This window comes from Anabrus simplex, chromosome 1 (genome assembly GCF_040414725.1).
Source record: "Anabrus simplex isolate iqAnaSimp1 chromosome 1, ASM4041472v1, whole genome shotgun sequence".
In the NCBI taxonomy this organism is placed as follows: Eukaryota; Metazoa; Arthropoda; class Insecta; order Orthoptera; family Tettigoniidae; genus Anabrus; species Anabrus simplex.
In genome coordinates, this window is record NC_090265.1 from 346,513,739 (window position 1) to 346,534,579 (window position 20,841).

At 38.9% G+C, this 20,841-nt stretch overlaps 1 protein-coding gene and 1 pseudogene across 1 annotated transcript in view; one reads left to right on the forward strand and one right to left on the reverse strand.

The window, feature by feature from the left end:
* The window catches only part of Pus10 (Pseudouridine synthase 10), a 106,310-nt gene extending 89,539 nt beyond the window's left edge, over positions 1-16,771 (forward strand). The window contains 2 exon segments of the mRNA XM_067134881.2: positions 9,777-9,931; positions 16,653-16,771. Of these exon segments, the coding sequence (XP_066990982.2) occupies positions 9,777-9,931; positions 16,653-16,706 (209 nt within the window). The 3' untranslated portion in view covers positions 16,707-16,771.
* A 2,603-nt stretch (positions 16,772-19,374) lies between these two features.
* LOC136866207 (piggyBac transposable element-derived protein 2-like) overlaps positions 19,375-20,841 on the reverse strand; it is a 31,502-nt pseudogene continuing 30,035 nt past the window's right edge.

A 20,841-nucleotide genomic window follows, 5' to 3' on the forward strand; every position in this document is an offset into this window, starting at 1 on the left:
CCACGGTTTTCTTGGTTCCAATCTTCTTGTTTCCAATGTTTCATGGGCTACAACTGGCAAACCTTCTTTTATAGTATCCTATTCCATTCTTCATTTCCTTTTGTTAATTCATTTGTTTTTTGTACATAAACATCCATAGTTTGCCATAATTGGCTAAATCTAAAGGTTTCGCTTTTCAGTGATTGACTCTTTTCAGTTGGATACTGCATTTGGCCATGACTAGGCAATGGTCACTGTCAATCTATGCCCCAGGATAGCTGTGACTTGTTTTGACTTTATTGCAATATCTTCTCTTGACAAGGATATAGTCATTTTGATAACAGGCAGTGTCACCTGGGGTTTCCAAGTGTATCTCCTGCATAGTGGAACATCAAATAACGTCTTCGTCTCAATCATATTGTACTGATCTCAGAAGTCTAGTAACTTATCCCGTTGTTTGTTCCTGACACCTAGACCAAACATCCCAATTCTGTCTCGGTCTGGTTGCATTACAACAATAGCATTGAAATCTCTCATGATTATGACATCTGATTCCTTTGTCAGATTCCATATTTCATCACTGTTCTCATATATTTCTTCTGTTTCTTCATCTGAGCTGTTCGATGTTGGAATGTACACTTAAACAATAACCAGATTCCTGGAATTTGTTTTGATTGTTGTAACTAGAATCTTCTTGTTAACGTGATAGGTGTTCATCACATTTCCTGCCCAATTAGTCTAATTAGCATTCCTACTCCATTACTGGTGCTAAACAAGTAACAGCGTTAAAGGTGATATACAATATGCCCAGAAACATAACAAGTAACGGTTCTTTTCAGAACCATCAAACTAGAGGTGAGAAACACCCAGTCCGCATTATGCAACTTAATATTGAAGGCATAAGTTCTGCCAAATGCGAGTATCTGCAAAAACAACTGCATGACCTTAACATTGATGTTCTCAACATTCAAGAAACCCATACCAAAGGTGAACAGGATCTTCAGTGTAGAGGACGAATATCCGGTTATGCTCTGGTCGAAGTTATCCACCATCCACAATATGGAAGAGCCACTTATGTGAAGTCAAGTTTAAATGAAGTGCAAGTAATCCTGTTTTTTATTGTTGATAGCAGTATTTTGAATGTATGCGAGAGCGGAGTTATGGTTCTACACTATAGCAATTCAGGTAAATGATGTGTGAATTAGGCTCCTATAGTACTGCCGGCTTTTGATCACCCTTGTATATACACTGGAGACTTCAACAGCCATCACACAAACTGGTGGTATGACACCGTGGATGCGAATGGGGAGTCTCTACTTCTATGGGCAGAAACTAACAATATGCATTTGGTTTTTGATGTAAAAGGCAAGGGAACCTTCCCCTCCATGCTGGAACAAGGATTACAACCCAGACTTGACATTTGTGTCTAAAGATCAACTAGACCAACCACTCAACACCACTCACACTGTTCTGTCCAACTTCCCAAACAGTTGGGACTGACCTGTTATGGTGGAAATCGGTTTGAAAATTCCCCTTGTAAACTCAATGCCCTTACCCAGATGGAACTTGCAACGAGCAAATTGGGATGGATTCACAAAGGACCTTGACTCCTGTCTAGCTGCGGAGAATCTTCATTGACAGCAAATAACTATGACAAATTTGTTAAACTAGTCATCAAAGCTGCTAAGTTCAACATTCCTAGGGGTTACAGAAAGGAATATGTACCTGGATGGAATGAAGATAGTGAGGCTTTGTACCAAGAATACCAAAGTTCTGGAAATCAAAGAGTGGGCTTACAGCTACTCCACTCTTTAACCCTCTCCCGCCCATAGCGTAGTAATGCGTAGCGCGAAAGCTTAAGGCCTCCCGCCCATAAAGCGTACTTGTACTTCTAGTCGCATGTATGAGCCATCTGTCGGCCGATAGACAAATATAACTTACTGTTACTAGCATGTGCACTTCCTAGAGACCAAAGATATTAGTTTTCTTCTTTTAAAACCTTAGCAGGCATATTAGAACACGAAATACGGAAGGCAGTGACATATTGTAAACAAACATGTCGATGCTTAATTCGCGTGAAAATATTTTATGCGATAACGGCATTGAACGTTTGGTGAACGATAATTCTGACTATGAAACTGTTAATAGTGGCTTAAGTGAACTCATTGAAGTGGAAAGTGAAAATGAAAGTGACGATATTTCAGGAAATGATGACGTACACATGTGTGATGACATAGATTGTAGGCCTAACTTTCAGTGGACAAGTACATTGTCTTACGTCAAACCGGCGGACTTTACTGAAGAGGTAGGACCTTGCCATTCTCTTCCTGTGGGTAGTACAGCATTAGAGTATTTCTCCCTCATATTTGATGAAAACATTTTCGATTTAATTGCCCAGAAAACGAATGAGCATGCTGCTTACATGTCTGCATTATCATAATGATGGCTGAAAAGAATTGCTTTAATTCTGGGGTAAACATGCATTTTAATATGGGCGGGAAAGGGTTAAATAAGAACAGACGAGAGAAATGGGAAGCTACACTCAAAGCAATGAACTTTGCAAAGTCCAGCAGTAAAGCTTGGAGAATCTTGAAATGGCTAACTGGCAAGCAACACCCCAAAAAGCCGCATCCTAAACTGAGTCCTGACATCATTGAAAACAGGATCGTAGACCTCACAAGGACAAAGAGGATCAAGAATCATACCAGAATAGTAAAATGTAACCTTTCTAAACTCAAGCACAGTGCCCCGAGAAACGAGCCGCTTTCCTGAGCCTTTTCCACAGTGGAAGTAGAAAATGCAATTAAACAATTGAAAATCGGCCAGGCTGCTGGTCTCGACAATATCTATAATTAATTTATTAAGAACATGGGCCCGCATTGTATATATTGACTCACTTCTCTCTTCACTTACACACTCCAAGAGAACAGATTGCCCAGACAATTCAAACTGTCGAAAGTTATAGCCATTCTCAAACCTGGCAAACCTGAGGACAGCCCCGAATATTATCGACCAATAGCACTGCTTAGTTGCATATTCAAGCTTCTTGAACGAATCCTCCTAACCAGAATAACTCCGTTCATTGAAGCTGTTATTCCTCCTGAACAAGCTGGATTCAGACATGGATGCAGCTGCACCGATCAAGTTCTTGCCCTTACTACACATATCGAAGCTGGTTTTCAAGGACAACTAAAATCAACAGCAGTTTTCATCGACTTGACAGGTGCATATGACACTGTTTGGCGACAGGGACTGATCTACAAACTACTGCAAGTTCTACCAAGTCGAGAAATCGTGAATCTAATATCTAGCATGCTTAGTGAAAGACAATTTGAAGTATTTCTAGGCAACACTAAAAGCCACAAATGAAAACTAAATAACGGTCTACCACAGGGATCTGTTTTAGCACCATTGCAATTCAATTTGTACATTCATGATTTACCAACCACAACATCAACTAAGTTCATATATGCTGATGACATCGCTCTGGTAGCACAGAGCAATAACTTCGAAGACGGTGAACAAATTCTTACGGAGGATCTCAAGAAGATGTCAACATTCTTTAAGACTTGGAGATTGATCCCCAGCAGAACGAAAACTGAAGTCTTTTGTTTCCATCTAGTGAATCGTGCTGCAAACTACGAACCAAGAGTTCTGCTCAATGGACGAAAGCTAAGGTACAATCCTTTCCCAAAATATCTTGGAGTCACTTTAGATAGAACCCTGAACTTCAAAGAGTACTTCACTAAGCTTTCCCATAAAGTCGCCGCAAGAAACAACATACTGCATAAGTTCTGTGGTACCTCCTGGGGAGCCTCTGCTGATTGTCTACGCTTAATTGGCATCAGCCTTGTCTACTCGGCTGCTGAGTACTGTGCTCTTGTCTGGTTAGAAAGTGTACATGTGAAGAAGGTAGACACAAAATTGAATGATACAATGCGTTGCATTACTGGTACCATCAAATCAACTCCATGTCACTGGTTACCTGTGCTGAGTCACATCCCCCCACCTCACTTAAGGCAGAAGCAAGCTCTACTAAGGGAAGCCAAGTAAATCTTTGCATCACCCTCTTTGCCACTGCACCAATAATCTGTCACTGCAGCGACTGCAATCAAGAAGACCAGCAAGTGTCACTGCAGGTCAACTCGTTGCAGATAGATTTGACCTAAATAAAAGCTGGAAGCATGAGTGGTCAACAAAAACATTGGGGACAAGCTCACAATGTAGCGATTGAAAGCAATGTTATCATATAAAATACTCGATCAAATGAAAAACCGCACACTTTCTCACTTTCAACGAACAGTACTACAGGATTTGATCCCACAAAGAAGCCAGATGGTTTTGACCTACAGAGGAATCTCTGATGCTGTATCAACAGGTTAAGGACTGGACATGGTTGTTGCAATTACTTCAGGTACAAGTGGGGTTGGATCAGTTCACCAGTGTGTGATTGTGTGTGATCTGGAAGAACAGACGATTGAGCACCTGATCCAACCCTGTCCTCTTCATTTGTACCCTGGCACTCCTGACGATTTGTTCGCTCTCACACCCAGTTTAACTGAATGGCTGAGAAGGATGGACTTTAAAGTTTGATTTTGCCTTATATATATATTGTATAAAATCACCATACGATTAAATAAATAAATAAACTGCCTCCACTTGTACTACCCCTATAGATCATTCTAAAGTCATCGCTGTAGAAATCACCATTTCCTGGCCATCTTATTTCACAAAGACCCAGAATATCTAGTTCTCTTTCATTCATGATAATTTTAGCTTCTTCCAATTTCCCTGCTTCTAGCAGCGTTCTCACATTCCACGTTCCAGTTTTCAGTGACTCGTTTATGCAAGGATTTCGCTTAATGACGACCTGGATAGCCTCGTTCCTTCCCCTTCCGGATCTTGGGTTCCATGCCTCATGATCAGTAAACGATACATCTTGCTGTGACAACATCATGGTTGCTTAACCTGGGATTAAGTAGTGCAGTGGTTTCGTGTTGCCTTCTGCACATAACTGAGGCTGCCCCTGATCTGGGGAACAGATGCCCGCTGTAGCCGCCCCTAACCTGGAGAACAGACGCTACAAGGATTGTTTCTCGTAGTTTACTTCATTAGGGTCTTCTGCTCTCTGAGTCGTTGGGAGCGAGATTCCTCTTCTGCCTTCAAGACCGTTGATCACATTTCACCTGTATGCCTGGCAAGGGGCCCTTACAAGCTGCTATCAGCTGGGCCAACTGGACCATGGTTTTTTAAAGAGGTGTTACTTCTCTATCACTTGCCTTTTGTCTTGACTTGTGCCAGGCAGAGCCTGGCTTCCCAAAACAATGGGTCGAGGTTGGTTCGTACTATTCATAATGTTATTTATACCAGTTGCAGAATATAGGAATTTTTGTCGTTCTCCAAAATCATCTAATTTAAACCCTTTAATTTAAATATACTCGTTACATGCAATTTCCTATGTTTCTTTTTAATCTTGAAATCACATGACTTTGATTAGGACATAGAGGCATTCATTTTATGCCTATTTTATGCTATCAACGACTTTTCATTTTCCCTCTGGAGAAAGAACTTAAGGTATCATATACCAAGAAGTTATCGAGTAGTGCAGCACTTATTTAGGAGATACATCGTTTCAAAATGTTACCCAAACAAAGCAGTGCATTACCATCTTCAGTTTTCCAAATTCAATGACTGTAAAATTTTATTGGAGAAGAGATGGATAGCTTGTTACTCTCCAGCAAGCACAGTTTGTGCATATCATTGGTGTATTTTTTACTCCACTCAGCATTTAGTAATCCATCAATCATTATTATTATTATTATTATTATTATTATTATTATTATTATTATTATTATTATTACTAGCTGATGTACCCGTGCTTCGCTACAGGATTCTCAGAAAGACTGACTTGGTGGTTTTCCTAACTGAATTCAACATAGGTCATTACAAAAACGTCAGTAGGAATGTAGCGATTGAAAGCAATGTTATCATATAAAATACTCGATCAAATGAAAAACCGCACACTTTCTCACTTTCAACGAACAGTACTACGGTGCCGATCTAAGAGTCCAAAGTTCCAGAGCTGGAATAACCAGGTCGCAGGCTGCCGTGAACACTCCTCTGTCATTATTCCGTTAAATATGCACACTACTCATTCCAATCAGTGCCTCAGTGTAGGGATTGAATACCTCGAATACTATGATGAACCAGTGTGTTACGTACCAGATATATCAGAAAATGTATGAACCAGAGGAATGGCATGCTAAAGAAGAAAGTTATCTTACTTCCCAGCTACTTCCCGCCAATATACAGGCAGGCTGTTACAGTCGGTACGACCAGGCGAGTTGCCCGTGTGGTTAGGGGCGCGCAGCTGTGAGCTTGCATCCGGGAGACAGTGGATTCGAACCCCACTGCCGGCAACCCTGAAGATGGTATTCCGTGGTTTCCCATTTTCACACCAGTCACACCAGGCTGTACCTTAAAGCCAAGGCCGCTTCCTTCACACCACTATTCATTTCCTATCCCATCGTCGCCATAAGACCTACCTGTGTCGGTGCGACGTCAAGCAAATTAAAACAACCTCGGTACGCAGCAGTAATCCTATCTATCGGGGATGAGAGGAAACAGAAGACAAAAAGCACATCACAACAAACAATGGTCAATGTAATGTTATTGTTGATAAAGTTTATGAGCTTTTTATATTGCAGGCCTTCACATTCGTTTTCTTTCGACTCTGTGATATTAGGGTGTCCTACAAAATTATTGATATCGTAGACTGTAGTTCCTTATTCTCAGACTTTACATACCGATTTTCACTAAATTCTGTTTACCCATTTTCTCGTGACTCGGCACTGATATGGACTTAGTAACAAAAAACCAAATTCATGAATATCTCTGATTATATGCGGTACAGTAACAATGTATAAGACATAAGTGATCAGAAATTTAATAACTTCTTACATAACTACTACTAACTTACGACATAACTTAGTATTTATCGATACGACCCCTAATAACATAAATAACTTAATTACATTTCAGGCCTTCCCCTAAACTACTATTTCACTCAACGTGAATAAAATAATTTGTAGCCTAGATTGCAGTGGTTCATCGCCCGACATTACATTCCGATTTTCATTAAATTCTCTTGAGCCGTTTTCTCGTGATGCATGTACAGACAGACAGACATTACGGAAAAGTAAAAAATGCATTTCCTTGTAACTGTGGACATGACAGATACAGAAATATCATTCATTTCAAATTCTGAGCAATGCACAGGCAAAACACTTATTTTATATATAGATTACATTTCAGGCCTTCCCCTAAACTACCATTTCACTCAGTGCGAATAACATTATTGATAGCCTAGATTATAGCGACCTATTCCTTGACTTTGCGTACCAATTTTCGTGAAGATACGACGACTAATACAATAAATATTTGACAATTAAATTTTAGGCCCTCCCCTAAACTACCATTTTTCTCAGCGTGTATAGCTTATATTGTAGCGAATTATTTCCCATCTTTGTCCAGCGATTTTCATTAAGACACGACCACTAATAACATAAATATTTGAGAATTAAATTTCAGGCCTTCCCCTAAACTACCATTTCACTCAGCGTGATTAAAATAATGTATAGCCTAGATTGTAGCGGTTCATCACCCGTCTTTACATTCCGATTTTCATTAAATTCTCTTCAGCCGTTTTCTCGTGATGCATGTACGTACAGACAGACAGACAGACAGACAGACAGACAGACAGACAGAAATTACGGAAAAGAAAAAAATGCATTTTCTTGTTACTGTGGACATGACCAATACAGAAATACCATTCTTTTCAAATTCTGAGCAATGTACAGACAAAACTCTTATTTTATATATATAGATTATTATTATTATTATTATTATTATTATTATTATTATTATTATTATTATTATTATTATTATTATTATTATTATTATTATTATTATTATGTTTTCCCATATCATGGTGGGGTTGCGGGTGCAAACTGTGTCAGATGTGTGAACTTGGTCCTGTTGTACAACTGGATGCCCTTCCTGATGCCAACATCATATTGAGGGGTGTATTCACATCTTCTTCCTCCTCCATTTCTAATTGGGGTCCCCCCTTTCCCCGCCGAGTCATGCATTGCCAGAGTGTTCTGTTTCCAGTTGTCTGTGCACACAACACAATCATAGTTTCCAGGCCTTTATTTACCAAGGATATCCATGACCTCTCGGTGCTGAGTTAAGATTTAGCCCTTTTCTATTCATGTGGTCATCAACCTTCAAAGCAGGCTGTAGGATTCTCAAACATTGGGGTGGTTTTACTGCTTTAAGCGAACAGAACATCGATTGATGATGATGTGTCCTCTGGTTGACTTAGTTCCACTTCAGTGCCAGAAATGATAGCAAAAGTGTGTCAGACTATCCGCAAAGACAGTCGTCCACCATTGGTGAAATCAATGCACTGGTAGGAATCAGTCATGGAACCTGCCACAGAATTCTAACAGAAGATTCACACACGCAGTGTGTTGCATCAAGGCCTGTGCCCTGATTCCTGAATGATGACCAAAAGCAACAAAGACTTAAAAGTTCCCTCAGATCTCAAAGAACAATATGCCAATGACCCCTCTCTGTTTTTTTTCCCCCAACCTGGCTTTATGCGTATGACCCGGAAACCAAATGACAATCCAGTCAGTGGAGAAGTCTGGGGTCACCTCAACTGAAGAAAGCAGGGCGAGTCAAAAACAATACCAAGTGCATGTTGATTTTTTTTTAAAAGGATCAGAATGGAATTATTCACAAGGAGTTTGTTCACCTTGTCAAATGGGAAAGCTACTTTTTACATTAAAGTTTTAAAACTTTCACAGGAGGATACGAGGAGAAAGCAACCTGATCAGTGGTGAGACAACACATGGCCTATTAACCATGACAATCCACCTGCTCATAGTGCTCTCCTGACTCAACGGTTTTTGATCGAGAACAACATGGCCCTGGTGCTGCATCCTTTCTGTTCACCTGACCTTGCACCCCGTGACTTGCTCCTATTCCCAAAACTGAAATTGCAACGACTTCATACAGTAAAGGAAATTAAAAATGATTCACAGTTCTTTTTGAACTACTGTGGGAAAATGACTTTGTGGAAGCCTTGCGATTGTGGCAGTGCTGCTAGAATTGATGTCCAGCCTCAAGAGGGGACTACTTATGTCTGAGGTGCACAGTAAATTATTTATGAGGTCAGTCCAGGAATTTATTGATTTGTGGAGTCTTGCCAAATTGAGAAATGTTGACTTTTATGTTTATATAGCATAAGATTGCTGGGTTTAAAAACAAAACAAGTTCATTATTCAGATGTACATCACAAGTAAAACACGGTATATAAAACAAGATAAAGATAAGTCATACTGAGGTTCATGATGTAAAAATATTAAATGTTACAATTCCCTTGAAATTTATAAAAAGTGTAAAAGAGCCTTTATTTTCAAGTGCATAAAATATATTCAGGAAAACAAATGCTCAGTTCATCCGGACAAAACAAAATATTTTCAACAATTTGGTTCTCTTATAAAATTTAGTGAGCTGGTCATGTAAGATTTTAGAAGTAAGCCGATGTTATACTGATGAGTAGCTAAAGGACAGATTTATATTGTGATGTCTTGTTTTCAGGATATGTGTTTCGAAGAAAAGAAATGTCTATTGTACGTAGTTTGGCAAGATTTTATGTCAGTTGTATTCCTGAGTTGTTAATTGTCAGATATTGCATTTTAAATGTGCTATGTTTGTTCTGAAAACAGGTGGAAAAGGATATCTTCTCTTTAAGCTGGATATCACTACACAAGCAGGCACATACATCAAGGAGTTCGTTCATGGAGACTTTGGTCGCACCAAACCAAGCCTTGGGGACCTTCTAGGAGGAGCCTCTATTGATATTGTGGCTCTGGATGTTGAAGTTAGTAGATTAAATATTTTCTTCTGAAGTTTTACATGTCATACTTACTTCATTGCTCAGTGTTTTGGTTCTGGTAGATTGATCAGTCAAATACAGTGAGAGCATTTGAATTGAGAACCAGCCTGTAGTGCTTTTTCCTGTTGGTGAGTGTGACAGACGGTGCCGTGTGTTGGCAGAGTTCAGCGGCAGTTATGCAACCTTACAGCAGTATCGTGAACTGTTTTAAGAAGTTTATTACTTATCATTGTTATGACAGGAGATACTGAAACTGCCTGCCTTGTTTGTCCACACATTTTGGCACTTCTTTAAGGAACTTGCTGTAGTTACATTGCATAATGAAGTCAATTTCGTGCTAGATATTTTGTTTTATTTCTTCTGGGGTGTATGGCTTTGTCTTGTATACACAATGTTTTAAACTACCCTAGAGATAAAATTTCCTGAAGATTAGGTCAGGCAACTGGGAGAGAAAAAATCCTTACTAATTACTCTGTCCTACTGAAATGAACTTCCAATTTCTCTCATCAAAATATTGGCTTTATGAGTTGTAGCAGTCTGATGTTGAAAAAGTGAAACCATACTCCCTGTTACTTAATTCTCTAAATAAAAAGGGGAATTAAACAATATTCAGGTATGTGTTGGAATCAACCGTTCAACAATTCATTCATGCTCATACCACAACACACACCAATTTTCTCAACAAGGAGGGACACTTTGTGATGAAATCAGGTTTCTCAGCGTTCCAGTAATTATTACACTGCCCTGAGGTGATCTGTTATCTTGGTAAAAATGAATTATTTATATGGAAAATGATGTGCCGATTTAAAAAATGTTAACAGTTTTGTTCTAGCACATACGTATTTTACGCAATTCAATGTTACATGAATTTTACTGGATGCTACACTGCCAGAAAAAAGTCACAATACTTAGAAGGACGATGTCGATTTGGATCTGATGACAGCGTATGGGATCTGGGGGATAGTAGATGTACTGATAATGGTTTAAACGTTTTGTGCCAGCAGGTGGCATAGCTACCAGAGCACTATCTGTGTCTACCCTTTCAAGGGGAATACCCACTACCATAAGTATCAGTGTGGTGCAAACATGTAGAAGAAGCAGACACCACGCTTTGGAGACATATTCTTGCTTCCTATAGTTTGAGAGGGGTCAAATCATGGCTCTTCAAGTGGCAGGATGGTCCTTTTGAAGAATTGCCGCTCAAGGTGGACGTGATTATATTTTTGTCCACCCCTCATATTGTTCCTCAGATTCTGAGGCGAATAAGTGGGCATGCCTCTCCTTGTCAGCGGCTAGTCATGACGTACTCGTGTCCTTGCTCTCTGTGACCCTTTGTGGTTTCATATTGCTTTGTATTATTGCTGATAAGGTGTTAAACAAAAAATGCCATGAGCTATTTTCTTGTAAAACAAATCGTAATATGATACATCTATTTTTATGATTTAGCCCCTTCTGAAGCCCCCTTCCTTCTGAAATTTTTTATGCAACTTATAGGTAAGACCTTATTCTAAACTGAAATACCAAGTTTCATTAAAATCCACCCATCTATTTTCTCATGTTGCTGTGATAGACACAGTAGTCATATTTTAGTTGATCCTGAGTTGCAATTAACTTACAAAGTTCGTACATGTGTTAGTGACAGAATGGTCTGTCATTGGAATTGAGCACATTCTCATTCATTAGTATAAGTTTCAGATATCTTGGAGGATTTCTACTACCACAGAAGAAGGAAAAATACTGATGCCTGGTATCAAACAGAAAACTTCTAATGCTGGATGTTTGGAATTTTCACTGGATAATTGATTTCACTAATACCAGCCTCATGGAGAGCTAAGAAGATAGAGCAGATCCAATGGACTTAGGATGTCAAGACATCAGTATCGCAAGTCCTAACTCATTGCGAATGAAAAATATTTCCATGTTAGCGAACAGCTTCTTTAGCGTACATAGTGAAAAACTATGTTAAAGAGCGTCCTAATTTCAAGTATGGATTGGACATATACATTATGTAGAATTATGTGCACCTACGTACAGGCTCACCTGGTTGAAGAACGTCCCACAGTTATTTAAATGGTTTTTAACTATAGCAATTTAGTAGCCTTTCATGTAAAACTGCAGGAAATTCCTACCAGTATGTATGAAAAATGCCTGAGAAAAATGTTTAGACAATTTTCCAAATGATGACCAGTGTCATCTCATTTTTCTTCAAAGTGACCACTTGCCATAGCCTGAAATATATTACAAAGAACATGGATTGTTGTATGACCTGGAACGTTTACACCCCGGAATCTTTCATAAAATTGTGTTTGAAATTGATGGTTGGTTGAATTAACACATATGAACCATAAATAAATACACGTAGTGCAGTAGTAATCATATACTAAGCCATAATACACTTAGTGATTTAACACACAAAACAGAACAACACACAACTCACAAGTACATCTATTAAGCGCTCACTCACTAACAAGCTTGTCTTACATGTAAGGCCAGCACAGATACATACACACCTTCTGTCCATTGGTCTTGGCAGACAGCTATCATGTCACTGATATAAAAGCACAGGTTGGGTGGTTCTTTGGTGAAATGCTCTCACTGTAGTAGGTGAAAAGATATTAAGATACTGTGAGATGAAGACCTGCTTTTTGGAAAGAGAAAGAGGTGTAGTAAGAGAATTTGAGAATTGAGAGAATGGAATTTATTGGTGATTAACATGCCATTGAGGATGAACAGCATCTTCATAAGACAGGATATGAGTCTGAGCATATATATTTACTAAGTTAATGTAAACTTAACAAAATTAAACATATCAAGTCACTTGTTTGTCCTTTCCTATACTTAAAATTAATTGTATAATAGGTTATAATAGCATTTTGATTGTTTTGGCACACACTCATGTCAAATCACAACTTGCATTACTTAAGAAATTGAGATCTAAAATACTGGGCGAGTTGGCCGAGTGGTTAAGGATGCGTGGCTCTGAGCTTGCATCCGGGAGATAGTGGGTTCGAAACCCACTGTCGGCAGGCCTGAAGATGGTTTTCTGTGGTTTCCCATTTTCACACCAGGCAAATGCTGGGGCTGTACCTTAATTAAGGCCATGGCCGCTTTCTTCCCACTCCTAGCCCTTTCTCATCCCTTCGTCGCCCTAAGACCTATCTGTATCGGTGCGACATAAAGCCAATTGTAAAAATAAAAAAATAAAAAGAGAGAACTACAACATTATTAAAGTTCCTTTTAAGGTACCGTACAAGAATTGAAAATTATATAAATTAAAACAACTGTTTTAAACACAGATCATTAATAGACAGCTAAAAAGGAGAATAGGAATGCACAAAATATGAGAAGAGTAAAGGACTTAGTCCCCAGCTTCTCACCAAGGCAACTGCAGTTGAAATGTCAGTGAGTGCATTTAGGATTTTCTCCTCAGAAAAACAAACTCATTTGGTTTGGATTTCCCATATATAGCCTACAGCTTGTGGCTCATGATTTCAAAATTAGTATTTAAGTAAAACTGCAAGCATTCTTACTATGATCGAAGTTTAAAAGGAAGGACTTATAATTTTTGTCTGTTTTACAAAGGAATAATAATAATGAAAAGAAAATTCACAGCCTGTTTCCAGTCATTCGACCAGGTTAGGAATGGAATGAATGAAGCCCCCCTCTAGCGGCAAGGATAGGAATTGTGCAGACTGCAAAGCCTGTTGTACTCCTCTGGGGCAATGATTAATAAATGACAGATGAAATGAAATGATATTGGAGAGTGTTGCTGGAATGATATATGACAGGGAAAACCAGAGTACCCGGAGAAAATCCTGTCCGCCTCCGCTTTGTTCAGCACAAATCTCACATGGAGTGACTGGGATTTGAACAACGGAACCCAGCAGTGAGAGGCCAGTGTGCTGCCGCCTGAGCCACAGAGGCTCTTAATAATAATAATAATAATAATAATAAATCATCTGTGCACATTTATTGCATATCTGTATGTTGTAATTATTTCTGTTATAAATATTTATAAATATCTGTATAGTTTCAAAATCAAGAGGGTGACTCCTTGCTTAAGCCGAGTCAGCCCATTATATTACCAGCACAAGCCGAGCCTTCCTAAATGCATACCTGCCAACACTTCCAATTTACCCAGAAACTTTCCGGTTTTCAGCTCGTCTTCCGATTTTCCAATTTATTTTTACTTCCTGTTTTTGACCAATATAACCTCTAGTACGTCCAATACTCTTCCCTTGGGATAAAAGATAAATTCTTACGTGCTTCTGTAATTTATGAAACTTCATTTTCAAGCGTATTTATTTGATGTTAATTTCGTGAGTATTTCGTCCGTCGCCTTCGTGTATCGTAATTTCCGCTCACCACAGCAGCGTGTGCACTTTATACAGCTGGGGATTCGGGGCGGTAATTGTCCTGCAAGCAAGAGAGGCTAGCGCGCACTAGTGACTCAGATAATCGGGGCGAAAGAATGAGTTTGTTATTGTGTTGTTCGCGCGCTGTTAACACCGTTTCTGTGCGGAGTTTCTTCGGAGTTGTAGGCTACGTGTTTTTTCTTGCATTTGTATGCTTTCTCCCTCTGTCAAAGTCATATGTTAATAATGTTTTGTATGTGTTAGTTTCGCGTATTTAAGTGCATAATTTTAATGAGTTGAATGTTTTTAAGGGGGTTGTGTCGGTGACAGTTTCTTGTATTTTCTTTTCTTGTTATGGCCAAAAAATATAACAAACGTTATCTCCAAGTGTTCAGAGATACCTATAAATTTCCGTTCATGTTACAGTCTGATAAAGGAAACTACCATATTTTCTTTTGTAATTAACGCCCTTGCATAATTTACGTATACCAAATTTTTGGGTCCAAAGTGGAGAAAAAGAAATGTTCACGTATTTGATGCACCCACAACTTCGGACATCTACCACGCAGCTCCGGATGCTTTTCGAAATAAAGATGTCAACTACTCAAGTAGCAGGCTTCCTATTGCGAAAGAGGGCATTCCAAATACAGGGCAACGTGCTGTTATTAGCTGGCAGGGAATCCGACTGCTCTAGTTTTATGAGTGTTTCGGGTACAGGACATTCTGTGATCTCAAAATTGTTTGTCAGTCCACAGTATTCGAGTAATACTGCATCGTACAAACTCGCGGTGATCAGTTACGCCGAAACATACGGGAATAGGGCAGCGGGCAGCAAGTATTCAGTGTCCAAATTAAACGTGCTTTACCATGGTAACAGAAGTGCACTTCAAACGGCCAACAAGTCTCGCAAAGTATTTTGCGGACCAAAAAGCGGCAAGTTTCTGCAAGTAGAGGAGGATCTGCTTAAATATAAGATTTTGTTACACAACTTTGGATAAACCGTTTCTCACGAAATGCTGTATTTTAAAGAATGAGAAATAGCTGCTGCACATGGAATCAGTGTGTCTGATTTGAAGGTTAGCCGAGGCTTCATTAATTCAATGAAGAGAATTTGACTTTCTCTTCAACAAAGAACAACATTATGCCAAAAAGGACTAGTGATTTCAACCATTTTCATTGCTTTGCGATTGAGAAGCGTAAAGGGAAGGAATATTTGATCTCTCTTATAGGAACTGCAGGTCAGATGCCAATAAGTTTCCATATGCCACAAAGTTGAACAATCGATAAGAAAGGAACATACAGTGTTATCGTACGCACTACCGGAAGCAAAAAACAATGATGTACTGCAGTGCTTGCTGTAACAGCTAATTACAGAAAGCTTGCACCTTCCATTGTTCTAAAACGAAAAACAACGTGTAAAGCAAAATTTCCGCGAGTGATCCACGTTCGTATTCAAGTAAAAGGGTGGATGGACACGTCACTCGTACAAGATTGGATACAAACGGTTTGGGGTAATGTAGCAGAGTCCCTTCTTCGATGCCCGGCCCTTCTCGTGTTGGACAGTTTTCTTTTTTGCCGGTATGTTATTGTTATGACATTACATGAATTCATGTTTATTTCACTTCAGGTCGTATTGTCAGTTCATAATGGGAAAAATATTTTCCAGTGTCGGTACTTCAAACCCACGTGTACAACTTACCTAATATACCCTATTTGACTTAAAAGAATCTCACACCGGAATTTTACGCCAAATTACAATAATCGCGAAAGTGTTGAACCAATTGTGTTTATATTATATTTGATGTATCTTTTAAATGTAAATGAATTGTTAACAATTTGTAAATATCTAAATTCCTTGAATAATTTATGCATCCAAAGTTTTTGCATGTATTTTTTGTCAAAAAGTGCGTTAATTATACGAGAAAATACGGTATTATGCATTTTGTTGCATGTGTCAATGTGACATAAATATTATTATTCGTATGTGTCATAAATGAGAATGATTAGGTACATTTTCTTGTAACTGTAGGATATGTATGCCTTTTATCCTGACCTTTTCTTCACCTAGACCATGGTGGAATATATGTGATGAAATCCAAGAATTAAAAAATCTTTCTATTTTTGGTTTCTAAAAGTTGGCAGGCATGTAATGAATGTAATAATAATAATAATAATAATAATAATAATAATAATAATCCAGCTCCTGCTGGGAGTATTAAAATGAAATTTTATGTTGTTAGAGAATATTGATTAATGAATGTGAGTTATTTTTGGTGCATTCTTTATTCAGTAAGTCTCTCTTCCTTCTTTTTAGTATATTTAATAATGTTTTGTTCCTTTTCTAATTTCAGGAAATATATCTTGACTGGCCACCTCCAATTTGTTACTCACCATCTCCAGAATAAAGCGGGTTAGTCATGAAGTTTTGTTATATCATGAACAATGAAATAAACGGTGGCATTTTCATTTATTGTGTTTATGTAGTTTATTGATCTTACCTCCCCTCTTGCTCCGCCCTCTTCTTGAATTTTCCTATGTTGGAACTTAATTACGCCGGTGTTAATGAAGATCCTTTTTAGTAACATTTCTTCTAATAGTCTGACTGAAACGTAAATTATTATCTCCGAGTTTAGCTCTATTGACATCTCATCTGTCTGTCCTCAAAACTCCTTCAAAACTTCTTTCAGTTTTTGTACTACTACTACTACTACTACTACTACTACTACTACTGCTACTGCTACTGCAGTGGGCACAGTACATATACATTGCATTAGTTTTAAGTATCTTGGAGAGATCATTTCCTTAAATATATCACAGAAAGAAGCTCTGAAATATTGGGTTAAATATATGGAAACAGCTTTCCACATCTCCAAACCCACTTATCAGTCCAGATTGATTTCATGGGAGTTCAAATACTGCCACTACACAGTAGTATGTCCTGAAGCCTTATTTCCTGCTGAATGCTTGACCTTCACTAACCACAGTGAGATAGTATCCAAATAAAAGAGAGGAAACTTCCAAGAAAGATCTTTAGCCCACATCAAAATTCTGAAAGTGAAAATTGCCTGAGGTAAAATGCAGAGCTGTACTCCAAAGTTTGAAAGCTCTCACTTGCTGTCTTATGTTTCACGGACATCTGTCTCGAGTGTCTGCCTTGATCTTCTCATTACTTGGAAATGCACTGCTCCATGGGCAACTGCAGTGGAGGAGGATCTGGCCAGTATTTCAAGTTCAGTTAAAGGTTAAAGGATCTTCTGCAAAGAGTGAAGAGACAACCTGGTGCAAAGTGGTCTGAAGGGTGAAGAACTGCATTCTGTGTATTCTGAAATAGTGCACAAGATTGATGTTGATGAAAAATAAAGGTGTTAAGTATAAGATCCTGCTCAAAATAGATTTAAATAACTTAAGAAACGAAGATGCTCTTCATAAATTGGCAAACGTCTATATTATGAAATCTTGATTTTTGAAAGAAGTATAATCTTTTATACAGATCAATATTATGTTGAAATTATTTCTGCTTTTTATTTACATCTTCCCACTTGACAACATTTGTCTCTCTTTGACTGATTTTTGTTCGTTTATTTCCTTTCCCAAATTGATTAGATTAGTATGAAGAGATGGAGGCAATTAATGTTATTGATTCAGTACACTGGGATGTATGTATAGTGCATTGTTGACTGGGCATTCATAAAAGAAGTGTAGGAAAAATAGTGAACTTGTAGTTAACTGAAATTTATATTAGAATACAAGGCTAATTTTCGTTATGATTGTGTCATACCAATATTGTTGGTTCGTTATTGGACATTAGAAATTCTCCAACTAACTCATTCCTGGTTGCCAGCGTTTCGCCTTAGTGTGCTAAGTTGGGCTTATCAGTTGGTAAATAGCACACCTACCAAGATGCATGGCTAGTGCATACTGTGAAGGCCACTGCGTAGGCTACATAGAGCCACCGGCAGTGCCAATACACTTGAGACACTTTGTCTCATTTTCAAAAATTGATGCCTGCCTGGCCATCAGATGATAAAGATGTTGATTACCATGGGGAACCTGAAATATTTGTTCTGAATTAATTAGAGAAATTGTACAGTCCAGAAAGAGGTTTGGATTTTTGCAATGGAGACCTGTTAGTTCCTGATGATGATGATGATGATGATGATGATGAACTTGGATCAATATTATCAATATTCATTACACATAAACAAGCCATTTAAGCCCATTGCAGAAGACAGAATATACAGAAACTAACAAAAATTCAAGATTCATGTTCAGTCAAGTATTTGTCATCGATGTTAGTCCATTTGCTTCTGTCTTGCACATCTTCAATACTGGCTGTTGATTTGAGTATCTTTCCACCTCTTCCTTGAACCCTCTTGGACACCTTCCAGGTGGCTAATGAGTAAATACTCTATTCCTGATGGCCAGGAAAAGTACTTGGTTGGTAACTCTAGTGTCATTTATGAAGGATGTGAATAAATGTGTTACATTTTTGCACCAAGACTGTAGGAAGATATTTCTAAACACAGTAAGTTTACAATTAACTTAGGCACTGTTAACATGTCTGATTTAACAAAAACCGAGCCTTATAGCTGCAGTCGCTTAAGTGCGGCCAGTATCCAGTGGGTTCGAACCCCACTGTCGGCAGCCCTGAAGATTGTTTTCCGTGGTTTCCCATTTTCACACCAGGCAAATGCTGGAGATCTACTTTAAGTTAGACCACAGACACTTCCTTCCCACTCCTAGCCCTTTCCTATCTCATCGTTGCCATAAATCTATCTGTGTCAGTGCGACGTAAAGCAGCTTGCAAAAAAAAATTATTTAACAAACATGAAAATAATATAATTAATTTCATACCTACAAAATAGAGGTATAGTGACATAGTCACTGGCTGGTGATGGTGGTGGTGATACTGTTTTAAGAGGATGTACAACTACTAAGCAACCATCCTCGGTCACTGGCTTCACACCAGATAGAAACCCCCTAATTTATGAAAATTTTTTGAAATCATCCTTTTCATGACTCAGATTTTATGTAAAAGTGGAGGTCCCATGCCTATAATTACAGTACGAAGAGTCATGTAAAACTACAAGTTTCTTCTTCTTCTTCTTCTTCTTCTTCTTCTTCTTCTTCTTCTTCTTCTTCTTCTTCTGCTGCTGCTGCTGCTGCTGCTGCTGCCGCCACCCTCATCCAGTAAGCTCCTGGGTCAGGCGGTGGATCACTGACCTCCATCCACTTCTTGCACCTGCCTGGAGACACAAGAGATGTGAATCGCTTCTGGGGCGTTACTTAGCTTTTTATCCTGATCCACTTTGACGCTTAATATATGCTATTATTAGGGTGATCTCTCCACACCCAAAGGCATTTCACACCTAACTGCCAAGTTTTAATGAGGCCGCCCCTAGCCTGGAGAACAGACGTTGCTTGCTGGATTTCAGTGGCGTTTCCTCCACTAGGGAACTAGCACCCATCTAAAGTGACTCCTCTCCCATAAGCTGTTGGCCTTTTTAGAGAGTTGGGTTATTTACCACTGCCCAGTTATTGAGTTGCTGGCTGTTCAGTGTACTTCATCCCATAGCATGTAACCCTGCCCAGACAATTTTGCTTTCTACATTTTATACCTGCAAAATAGACCGTTATCTGTTTCCCTTTGTATGTATGTATGTTTGTTTAGTCCTCAGTCCGAAGGCTGGTTGGATCCTCAACAGCTCCACCATTAGCTGTCATAGATGGCCTAGGCATCACTGAAGAGGTGTACTAGGGAAATGAGGAGCGAGGTAGTTTCCCGTTGCTTTCCTCACCGAGCCAGAAGTTGCTATTACATATCAGTCTACCGAGCCACTGAAATGCATGCACCAACCAGCCCAATGAGCAATATTTTCACACCATTCATAGCAGGGACTGGCTGCAGAAGGAATGGCATTACTAGCATCACTCATACCTCAGTCACTTTCATTTTGTCAAAGCCAAGGATAAAGCTGAGACAGATCAATGAAAGTAACAAAATTGCTCTAGCCAATACCAGAAGACATAGTGCACTGTAAACACTAGGTCCTGCCAGCAAAGGCACTGTTTCCCATTATGGACGACAAATCGTAGTTGTGCAGAAAATTCCCACCACATGTCATGGACATATCACAGATTATTTTGATCAAACATGCCTCACATTTTACTGAATGTTTTGGGAAAAATACTTTGCAAAGTAAGTTATTCATGTAGAACCATAAGAAATTCCTACTTGTGAAAAATGCCAGAGGGAATATTTTGGAGAATTTTCCAAATGATGACCAGTGTCATTTAATTTTTCTTTGCCGTGAACTGTAGGTGGTGCACTTCCTTCTTACGTTTTTCTTAACTCCTTTTTTTCTGACACAATACACTGCTGGCTAGCATATTTCTTGTCTGTGGATGGAATCTTGGAGATGAAATATCTCTCTTTTAGCTTAAAGAGCAAAGGTTTCATTGGTTTCTTTACCCCATAACCCCCAGTGTGGATGGGGCATGGCACATGCTGTACCATCAGGCCATGTGCTACCATAATAC